We start from the raw sequence: 10,359 nt of genomic DNA on the forward strand, positions 1-10,359 counted from the left end.
GAAGGCACAATTCATATACAGCGTAAACATATACATTCAATTCATACAGCGTGTTCGTTTATAATGATTTTTGTGTGTGTTTGCTTCCTTTAGACATCGATCTGATGGTACCAAGAAAGACCCCCTTAAAATCAGCTCTATGGTATGTAGACGTTTGTTTTAAGAGTGAAAAAATCTAAATAAAAGTCTTTATTTGTAATAGAGGTGAAAACTTTTTTTTTGTATGCCTTTTTGTATGCTGAATCTTCACTTTGCCCCTTTCTAGAGCTGGGGTGCAGAAGGCTACCACCTATGGGTGCTCCCTCACAAACAGGAGAGGAGAAGACAAGAGGAGCAGGAGCAGGATGTGGAGATGGTTGCACCTCCTAACTCCAGCGCTTTGCAGGCTGGCATCCTGCAGTTCCACTTCATTAAGAGCGCCCTCACAGTCAACCCCTGCACGGTGAGAAGATGCACGGTGCTGATGGAAGCATCACCGCACACACGCGCCATGCCCTACATTTATGCTTGGTTTGCTCCTCTCTTGGCTGTTGCAGAGTAACCAGGAGCAGGTGTTACTCCACGGTGAAGACCGTCTCTACCTGACCTGCGGTGACCCCACACAGATCCATAGCAACTCTGACACACACCCACACACACACTTACACCCGCATGACGGCAGCCCGCTGCACCCGCCCCCCAACCCCGACTCCTCTCTCTCTCAGGGACTCAGCACTTTACTCGGACACAAGCACTGGCACGTGGTCCAGGTAAGGATGTGCTTCCTCCTGCTGCTCTGCAAACTTCCTGTATGTCATTATCAAGAATATGTTAGTGCACAGAAACTGCAGTCATTTCTGGATTATGAAAGACAGACGCAAATAAACTGAGTAACTTGAAGTGGCCTGTGTGTGTCCGTCAGGTTCAGTAAATCTAAAATTTAGCTCATTGTCTTTTTTTTTTTTTTTTTTTAAATTGAATTGTATTTGTCCTCTAGATTCACAGCACATACCTAGAGAGCAACTGGCCTATACGGGTAAGTGTGTGTGTGTGTTTGACTTTAATGTTGATCTCAGTGATGTTTGATAAATAGATGCACGCATTCAGTTTTTATAAAGTAAGCTTGTTTTATATGCAGAAGAAGATAAATATGAAGTATAGTCCTCTTTTTATGTGGAAAGTTTTGGCTTGGTTGTTCCTGTGGGCCTCCAAAGCTCCTTTTTATATGATGTAATGCTCTATAAACAAGCTCAACTTAACTTTAAAAAAATGTCATCACACTGGTAGCAAAAACGGTGAGAGCTGTTTTTAGTTTTATGGATTTGCTCATTTTCTGTGTCAACACTTGAAATTGGTGTTTGGTGTATCTTACCGACGTCTGTGTATGTTTGTAAAGTTTGCAGCCATAGACACAGCAGGCCAGTGCATGGCTGTAGCAGGGAGGCGAGGCTTTGCACACTACTCCTTGTTTACAAGGAAATGGAAGCTATTTGGGAATATCACTCAGGTATGTTGACACCTTAATAGATGACTTTGGTGCGGTGATCAATAGACGGTCAATGACGCAAGAATCTCATCTGAGCTCTAAGATACTTTTATTTTGTCCACACGTTAAAAATACTGCCACTGTAACAAAGACAAATGTGCCAGGAATAACTTGTGACTTCATTTTTTTGTGTGTGTGTGTGTGAATATGAATACACACCTAGCCATGCAGTCTGCCTTACCGAGCATTTGTGAGAGAATGGGTCATCCTAAAGAGTTCACTGAATTTCAGTGTGGGGCTGTAATAGGATGCCACTGATGTAATAAGCCAGTTTGTGACATTTCCTCCAACGCACATATCCACAGTCTATTCGCCTTACCACAGTAAGTGGTGTTACTGAAAGGTGGAAGCATTTAGGAACCACAGCAACTCAACCACAAAGTGACAGACCACATGAAGTCATAGAGCAGGGTCGCCAAGTGCTGCCTAGACGCATAGTGTGTAAAAGTCACTCTGCTGACTCAATAACTGCAGAGCTGCAAACCTCCTCTGGCATTAACATCAGCACAAAAACTGTGTGTCAGGAGCTTCACAGTGTGGGTTTCCAGATCCAGACAGCTTCTATAAGTGTGTTTATAGGTGGCTCAGTACTTTTGTCCATATATTGTTTGTATGTATGTGCGTGGGGAAAGCTACTCCATGCAAAAGCTCTAAAAATGCAGTTGAAAATAAAATTAGAATAACAGTCTGTTTAAAAAATGAATTTGTGCACAAAAGTGTTTTTGTTGGACAGTACCTGATAAATGTGTTGTTGCTTTTTTCTGTAGGAGCAGAACATGACAGTCACAGGAGGTCTGGCTTGGTGGAATGACTTTGTGGTGGTGGCCTGTTACAATTTTATAGACCAGCAGGAGCAGGTGAGACTGAAGCACCACCTATAGTACCACCGTGTCAAAAATCCCTTTGGTTTTTTTGTCTAATCTAATGCTTGTCTTTAATTTTGATGTCTCCGTCTGTGGTTTCTCTGTAGTTGAGACTCTATCAACGCTCATCCAACCTGGACAATGCCTTTGCTTCAGTTACTAAGCTACATTCAGACACTCTGCTGCTCAATGTCTTCAGAGACATGGTCATACTCTTCAGAGCCGACTGCTCCATCTGCCTTTATAGTATAGAGAGAAAGAATGACAGGTGGGCTTCTATACACACACGACTCCAGTCTTTACATCACAAATTAACCATTTCCTGAGAAGAACTTCATCTGTTGGTGTTACGCTGGGCAGGTTTTATCCAGCTCCCGAACAAATCAGTTTTTGTGCCAGTGACCGTTATGGATGGAGGGCCTTATGTTGTTGGGTTCTGCTTTCAGCTGTTCATTCATCACTTTTCATGAAGGTCATATATCTGGAACGCCTTGAGGGAATTCCCACAGATTTGATACGTCGGTTTATTTGGATTTCAGAATTTGTTTGTTTGGAATACAGTGGTCAGAGTCAAGGTTGCTCGGCTCTTATTCAGGAAATTATATGCGAGTCTTAACAAGATTTTATAAAAATGTCAAATATGATGAAAATTATTCTTACAAATGAAACAAAAAACTATAATGAATGATTCTTGAGATGTTGCTTTCCTGTGACCACTTCATGACTGCCAGCCTTGAACTGGTTAAACAGAAAAATCCTTTTAATGTGAAGCTGTCACAGTAGAAAATGTAGAATCGTTGTATGGTTTTCAGCTCTTTTCTTTGCATTCTTGGATTATTTTCTTTCCCGTGCATTAGTCTTCTTTCATTAAGCTCGTGATTATTATTATCATTCCAGTCCGAACCCGACAGCCAGTGTGGAGCTGCTGCAGGAGGTGTCGATGTCCCGTTACATCCCTCATCCAGCCCTTGTGGTGTCTGTCACTCTCACGTCTGTGCGCACCGAGACTGGCATCACATTAAAAGCCCCGCAGCAGGTAGTGCAGGAACACAGTAGCATACAGCAACCGCCGATCTGTAACTACAGGCGTTTTAATAATGCCTCTTGTGTGTGTGTGTGTGTGTGTGTGTGTGTGTCAGGCCTGCATGGCAGAGAGCATTATGTTAAATCTGGCTGGCCAGTTGATCATGCTACAGAGGGACCGTTCAGGACCGCAAGTACGAGAGAAAGACACGGCTGCTGTCAACAAGAAGCTGGTGAGTTCACACTGATATCTTTGCATGCAAAATGTTCTAATAATACTGATGTCCGTGCAAACAGAAATCATACCTCACACCACTAAAACTGAATTTTAAATTTTAGACATCCCCTCATAACAGCTTTCCTTTTTTCCACTAGCTCCCATTTTGTCCCCCTGTCGTGTTGGCCCAGTGTGTGGAGAATGTTTGGACCACCTGTCGCTCCAACAAGAAAAAGCGCCATCTGCTGGAGGCTCTTTGGTTGTCCTGTGGAGAAGCGGGCATGAAAGTGTGGCTGCCACTTTTCCCCCGAGACCATCGCAAACCCCACTCCTTCCTCTCCAGACGCATAATGCTGCCCTTCCACATCAACATCTACCCTTTGGCCGTGCTGTTCGAGGATGCCCTCGTACTGGGGGCAACCAATGAGACTGTGCTCTACGACGGGATGCAGGGATCCTCAGAGCCACTGGAGGCACTGTTTCCCTACTGCACCGTAGAGAGGACCTCACAGATCTACCTCCACCACATACTGAGACAGCTGCTGGTTCGCAACCTGGGTGAACAGGTACTTGGAGCAACCTGGCTCAACATATCTGCTTATTTTTATAAGAGTTTTGCTTTACTTTCTTTTCATATTTGTATGAATTTTTTTGAATTGCCAAGAAATTTGGGTATGAAAATATCGATAGTGGATTGGTCGTGCATGTTAGTATATGAGAGTGTTTATTTCTTTCTTTACTGTTTCCTTTCAAGGCTTTGATGCTGGCTCAGTCATGTGCCTCCCTCCCCTACTTCCCCCATGTCATGGAGCTGATGGTTCATGTAGTGCTGGAAGAAGAGGCAACGTCGCGGGAGCCCATACCCGACCCGCTGCTTCCCACCGTTGCAAAGTTCATCACAGAGTTCCCCCTGTTCCTCCAGACCATCGTACACTGCGCCAGGAAGACGGAGTACGCCCTGTGGAACTACCTGTTTGCAGCTGTGGGAAACCCCAAAGATCTGTTTGAGGAGTGTCTCATAGCTCAGGATCTGGACACAGCCGCCTCCTATTTGATTATACTGCAGGTAACGAGCGGAGTCAACAGCTCATGTTACCACATTCTGCATGCCCCACTTCAGTTAACTTTATAATGTCATAATAGCAGAGATTATTTGCATTTTCACCCTTGAAAATCTTTGGAAAACTAGAGTGTAATTTATTTTTCCAAGATCCTTAAAAAAAATCCTCAAAGTCTCAGGCTTCCTCTTTTTCTCCTCCTCCATAAAGAATATGGAGGTTCCAGCAGTGAGCAGACAGCACGCCACTCTTCTCTTCAACACGGCTCTTGAGCAGGGCAAGTGGGACCTCTGCCGGCACATGATCAGATTCCTCAAAGCCATTGGTTCAGGGGAGATGGAGACTCCACCCCCAACACCCACTACTCAGGTGAGGAGCTGAAAATGTTACAGGAAGACGGTGACTGTCAGTCTGTCTGGCTTCAAGCAAGGGCACCAACCTCGTACGGTTTTATCTTTATTCTGTCTTAACTTCACTAACTGTACTTTAATGATCTTTTATTGTCTCTTCCTGTTTTATTTATTTGTTTTATTCTGTGTTATTGCACAGCTCTTTCTGACTACATGCCCATGAAAAGTGCTTTTTACAAACTTTAAACTGGTAACCTTCAAACATGTTTTTGTGTTCAGGAACCCAGCTCAACTGGAGGTTTCGAGTTCTTTAGAAATCGCAGCATCAGCTTGTCTCAGTCGGCCGACTCGGTCACCACAGGAAAGTTCAACCTGCAGAAGACCTTCAGTATGCCTTCTGGATCTTCTGCTAAAGGGTACCTGCACATTATTTTGCATAAAAGTGGACACTAGTACTGCAGTTTGTTCAGAATGTGCTCGGCGCATTTAACTATTCCTGTCTTTTCCCTCTGTTGCCTCCTCCCGCCAGTCGGGATGTGGAGTGTGCAGAGAACATGTATATCGACATGATGCTGTGGCGCCACGCCCGTCACCTCCTGGAGCAGGTGCGCCTTCGTGATCTGGGATGCTTTTCCGCACAGCTGGGCTTCGAACTCATCGGCTGGTTATGTCGCGAGCGTAACCGCGTGGCCCGAGTTGATGATTTTGTATCGGCGCTGAAGAAGCTCCATAAGGACTTCCTCTGGCCGTTCCCTGTCATTCCTGTGGGAAACCTCAGCTCACCACTGAAGAATGGACGGTGCCGTACAGGTGAGTGAAGAACAGGAAAGTTTACAGAGAAATCAATTATTACTTTAAATATTTAAAGGTGATGGTTGAATATCCATCCAGTATGGTGCCCCAGTTTACATACTACTGACAATTTAATCCTTACATGCCATCACTGGCTTCATCGCTGTAATTCTTGCTGTTTTTCGTTGTTGTTTTCAGTGCTGAGCCCACGGTTGTTGAAGTCACAGTCAGCAGACAGCCTGCTGAACAACGACATGGACACGGCACCGCCTCCGACAGCTCCTGACAACCACACCTGGATGGACGGGCTTGGGCAGAGACCCAAAGACATGGACACAGCCTCTTCTGCTCACTCGAACCAGCACTCACCACAGACTCATGAGGCCTTCCTGTCACTGCTCACCAACAAAGGTAATAAAACTTCAACAGTTATTCCCTTCTTTTGTTTTTATCCGCTTAAGCTGAACTTCATCTTTCACTCACTGCGCTTTCTAGTCGAGGAGTACAGCATCGGCTCGGCCACAGACCTCACAGAGACCAGCTCAGTGGTGGATGGCGACTGGACAATGGTGGACGAGAACTCGTCCACTTTGAGCCTGAGTCAGGCCGAGCTGGAGCACATCTCCATGGAGCTGGCCAACAAAGGCCCGCACAAGTCCCAGGTGCAGCTCAGGTGGGACCCCACTCAATCTATGGTCGTTTGCTTCAATTCAATGCGAAATCACCACGTATATTTAAGCTGCGCCTTCTGTGTGTCTATCAGATATCTTCTCCATGTGTTCATGGAGGCGGGCTGCCTGGAGTGGTGTGTGGTGATTGGTTTGATCCTGCGGGATGCGAATGTCATCAAGCAGGTGATCAGCTTCCTGGAAAACCCAGAGGTTCCTGCGGAAAATGTGCAGAGTGTCCGAAACGGATTATTAGCAGTCGATGCGTGGGCCTCCACAGACTGGTGGGTAGTTCTGTGCTGGTACTGATATTTTTAATCTATAAAAGCAGGTTATGTAGGGGAGAGCAGTGTGTTCTGATTTATGAGATTTCATCTTTAGTTTGGAAATTGTGACACATTTTTAATGACCACTAAATCACTGTGATTTTTTTATATATATATATATATATTACGCAATAAATACAAAACACACCTTCCAGCAGTACCAGCGTTATCAGTCCTAATCCACTAGTATAGAGCTGATACCAGTGCCAGCGTTGTTATCGATCCTGTTATCAAAAGTCACTATCAGTAGCGATCAGATACCGATACCAGTATTGATAACAATACTATCAGTATTTGGATTGACCTATCCAACTCTACTAATGGATATAACAACAACAACAACAATAAATGTTTTGTCTTCTTCCCGTAGCCTGGGTTACAAACCATTCCTCAGCCTGATCCAGCCGCAGCTGCAGCGGCTGATGGAGTCGACGTCGGAGCAGGTGCAGCCTGAAGCCTTCCAGCCTGCCACCCAATGCTCCAAGCTCAGTGGCTCTGAAGGTCTGGGAGGAGCCGCGGTACCTCGGGCAGAAGACAGCAGAGGAGTGGTGACCCCGCTGGGCCTGGCCCTGCCCTCTCTCGAACCCGCAGGAGTTTTCCCCCGTCCCCCCTCTGAGGACTGTCCTCCCGAACAGACGGAGGAGCAGGGGGAGGAGGAGGGAACCTACGACTGCGCCTTGTCCTGAAGCCTCTTCTGGACTTTTTAACCTGTGAACCCTTCAAGGGCCGGAGTGGAGGAAGCTGCAGCATTGGCTGACTGGAAAAAGACTTCATTTGTGTGAGCGAGTGTGTGCGTGCGTGCGTTTGTGCGCCTCTTTGTCGGTTCCTACTTCAGTCAGTATTACCCACTCTTTAGATCGTGACGCTATCAGCCCGACAGGCACAAAGACATCACAGCACAAACGGTTCCTTTTTAACAGAGCTCATTTCAGCAGATTGTGCTGGTAGATTAGAGAGGAGGGTTACTCATGTCAGTTGTTTTCCACTTGTGTTGTTTTGGAAGCTGTAGAGCAGCACGCGAAAGCTCGGGTAGAGCGATAGAATCAGTTCAAAGGGTCTGTTTTGATCTTTGCGCTAACCGCGGAGCATAACGTAGAACAAAGAAAAAGCTCGAGAACCTTTTACGGGACTCGCCGAAGTGCGTCTGAGCCTACAGTACGTGAAGTGTGCCGTTCTGTCTGTGTGCACAAGAGGTGTTTCATACTTTCATACCTCAGTATAATTTTAAAATATTTTGTGATACCTTTTTTTCTATAATGTAACAGTGTACAGGATGACATTATTTTTCTATCCCTCTGCAGTCACCCTGTGACCAAAAAAAGAAAAAAAACACCCTCAGCAGATGATTCTGTGTGATTGAATTTAAGGTTTCTAAGAAAATGATCTGTGAGTAGAATCCCACTGTTCTGAGTGCAGACTAGTTTCTTACCACTGATCAGCACCTCGCGCGCCCGCTGCCCACCCCCTCCCTAGTGATGCTAAAGTACAGAATCAGCTGCCTCGCCCTTCCCCGTGTGGGTTTTCACACAAAGCAAAGCAGATCTGTGTTGATCCTTCCCGACACTTCCTGCCCTGAACAAAAAAAAAAAAAAAAAAATCACAAGATGCTTCTTTTTTTTTTTTTTTTTTAATTCAAAAAAGGATTTTTTGTTTCCCATCACGCGATTAGTGAGTTTTTAAAAGCCATCAGGTGGATCGTTGGCTTGTCAGCAGTGTTAGGAGCGACGCGTTAGTATTGTTTTAGTTTGAGGGATTGATTGTTGTGCAATAGATAAGTCGCCGTGTGGTTTTTGACCGTCCGGACCACCTGCGAGACGAGCGGGAGGCCGATCGCCGCGTTCTCGTGCTTCCGAGTGGAAATCTGAACGCGTGTGCAGGGCCGTGTTCACACCACGTCGACATGATTGGTGACTCTGATCACGTGGAATTGATTTTTATCGTATTAGTCCTCGTCATTACTATTATTTATTGGGATTATTAGCTGAGAGATCATTCCTGCTTTGTTTTTAATGACTGATAACAAAACTCCTTCCCCCTCCTCTTTAGTTATCAAAATCATGCATTGGCTCAACTACAAGCACTAAAAGAAAAACAATGCGTCAGTATTATATTGTGCAATGTACTGAAATGTTACTCAGCTTTATTTTTTTATGCTTACTACTGCTTTTGGGTTTGTTTGTTTTTTCTTTCATTCCCCCCCAGCTGTGCGCTTCTCATCCTAGACCAAAATGATATTTTATAGTTGGGTGTGTTTATCTGTTTAGATTCTTGAATGGTTTCTCTTCTACGAGCTGCCCGTCACTATACACAAAAAGGTTGAGACGGCCCGAGCAGCTCTGTATCGTCTACTTTGACCCTCCTTCCGCTCTGAACAAGCCTACAGCTCCGCTACAAGCTTTACTTGAACACGGACACTTGATGAACCAAAGACTTTACGTCCAGAGGCCTTCTGTTTTAACCCCGTTGCTTCAATTTGAACGCTCGAGTCCTCATGCAGAGGGAGGAGAATCTCACTCGCGCACATCCCTCCCCCCATCCCTCTCATCAGAAACATCATCGCTCAAAACTAATGCTGACGGTATGCGAGACAATTTCCTACGGAAATGAATATTTCAGCTCTTTTATGGTTTCCTTCTCGGTGAGGGAGGAGTGTCGTTCGCTCGCTCAGTAAAACGTGGACAGCAGCTCCCTCCCAACTGTGTACAGTTTAAAAGTATTGCTCGTTTCCTCAGAGTTGAGATTTATTTCTGGGGCAGCAGACATCCTCAATGCAGTGTAAAGATACTCTCTTGTACATTCGCCTTTTCTACGTATATTTGGTTTTCTACTTCATTTTTCCCCCCTTGTACATAAAGACCAATAAATTATTTTTAAAAGGTTTGTCTGCCTCTTTGACCTCCTTATTTTTAAAGCAACGCAGCAGCTGCAGACAAAGCAGCAACGTGTGTGTGTGTGTGTGTGTGTTTGGCTTTAAATACTCTAGAAAAGAGCTCTTATATTAATAACGTTTGACACCAGAAAAAACAGAGTTAACTGACATATTAACATTACAACTCCATGAATATCACACGGGGGAATCTGATGGCTTTAAATTGACTGTTTTGTTAAATTCACGTTTAAAAGACGGTTCTGGGTTTTATTCTTCGAGCTGTGGTGCCCTTGCAGTGTTTATATTAAAACATAATTGATATCTCTACATGCAGTTTTGATGTAAGATCAGCAAGCAGGAGTGGTTGCATTTTCTCTGCCTGTAGAAAGAGAGCAGAGTTATTTTACTTATGCAGAAATTCTCATGGACAAAATGTAATTTTTAGTTAAACAAGTGTCAAATGGTTGCCATGTCAGGGTCAGCTGTAACAGAACGGCAGGGATTTTGTTTGTATTGATGATATACTTTAAAGGCAGAAAATGGACATATTCACTCCAGTTCAACTTAAAGTGACACTGATTGGTCAGTAGCCAGTTACCATGCCGATGTATCAAAGTAAGAAGTAGTACAGAAAAACCAGGCTTAACCCTGAAGTTACCTGGGTGAAC

The 10,359-nt window shown here is 44.7% G+C and overlaps 1 protein-coding gene across 2 annotated transcripts in view; it reads left to right on the forward strand.

Moving 5' to 3' along the window:
• ric1 (RIC1 homolog, RAB6A GEF complex partner 1) overlaps positions 1 to 9,702 on the forward strand; it is a 41,520-nt gene extending 31,818 nt beyond the window's left edge. For both annotated transcript variants that reach the window (XM_063478501.1, XM_063478502.1), the window contains exons 10-27: positions 94 to 142; positions 266 to 442; positions 537 to 749; positions 977 to 1,015; positions 1,376 to 1,486; positions 2,293 to 2,382; positions 2,496 to 2,656; positions 3,286 to 3,424; positions 3,528 to 3,644; positions 3,787 to 4,194; positions 4,383 to 4,694; positions 4,897 to 5,055; positions 5,316 to 5,452; positions 5,566 to 5,846; positions 6,027 to 6,239; positions 6,324 to 6,501; positions 6,592 to 6,780; positions 7,193 to 9,702. In XM_063478501.1, the coding sequence (XP_063334571.1) occupies positions 94 to 142; positions 266 to 442; positions 537 to 749; positions 977 to 1,015; positions 1,376 to 1,486; positions 2,293 to 2,382; positions 2,496 to 2,656; positions 3,286 to 3,424; positions 3,528 to 3,644; positions 3,787 to 4,194; positions 4,383 to 4,694; positions 4,897 to 5,055; positions 5,316 to 5,452; positions 5,566 to 5,846; positions 6,027 to 6,239; positions 6,324 to 6,501; positions 6,592 to 6,780; positions 7,193 to 7,508 (3,289 nt within the window). In that variant the 3' untranslated portion in view covers positions 7,509 to 9,702. The remainder of the gene's footprint in view (positions 1 to 93; positions 143 to 265; positions 443 to 536; positions 750 to 976; positions 1,016 to 1,375; positions 1,487 to 2,292; positions 2,383 to 2,495; positions 2,657 to 3,285; positions 3,425 to 3,527; positions 3,645 to 3,786; positions 4,195 to 4,382; positions 4,695 to 4,896; positions 5,056 to 5,315; positions 5,453 to 5,565; positions 5,847 to 6,026; positions 6,240 to 6,323; positions 6,502 to 6,591; positions 6,781 to 7,192) is intronic.
• The last annotated feature ends 657 nt before the right edge of the window (positions 9,703 to 10,359 follow it).

This window comes from Pelmatolapia mariae, linkage group LG7 (assembly GCF_036321145.2).
Source record: "Pelmatolapia mariae isolate MD_Pm_ZW linkage group LG7, Pm_UMD_F_2, whole genome shotgun sequence".
In the NCBI taxonomy this organism is placed as follows: domain Eukaryota; kingdom Metazoa; phylum Chordata; class Actinopteri; order Cichliformes; family Cichlidae; genus Pelmatolapia; species Pelmatolapia mariae.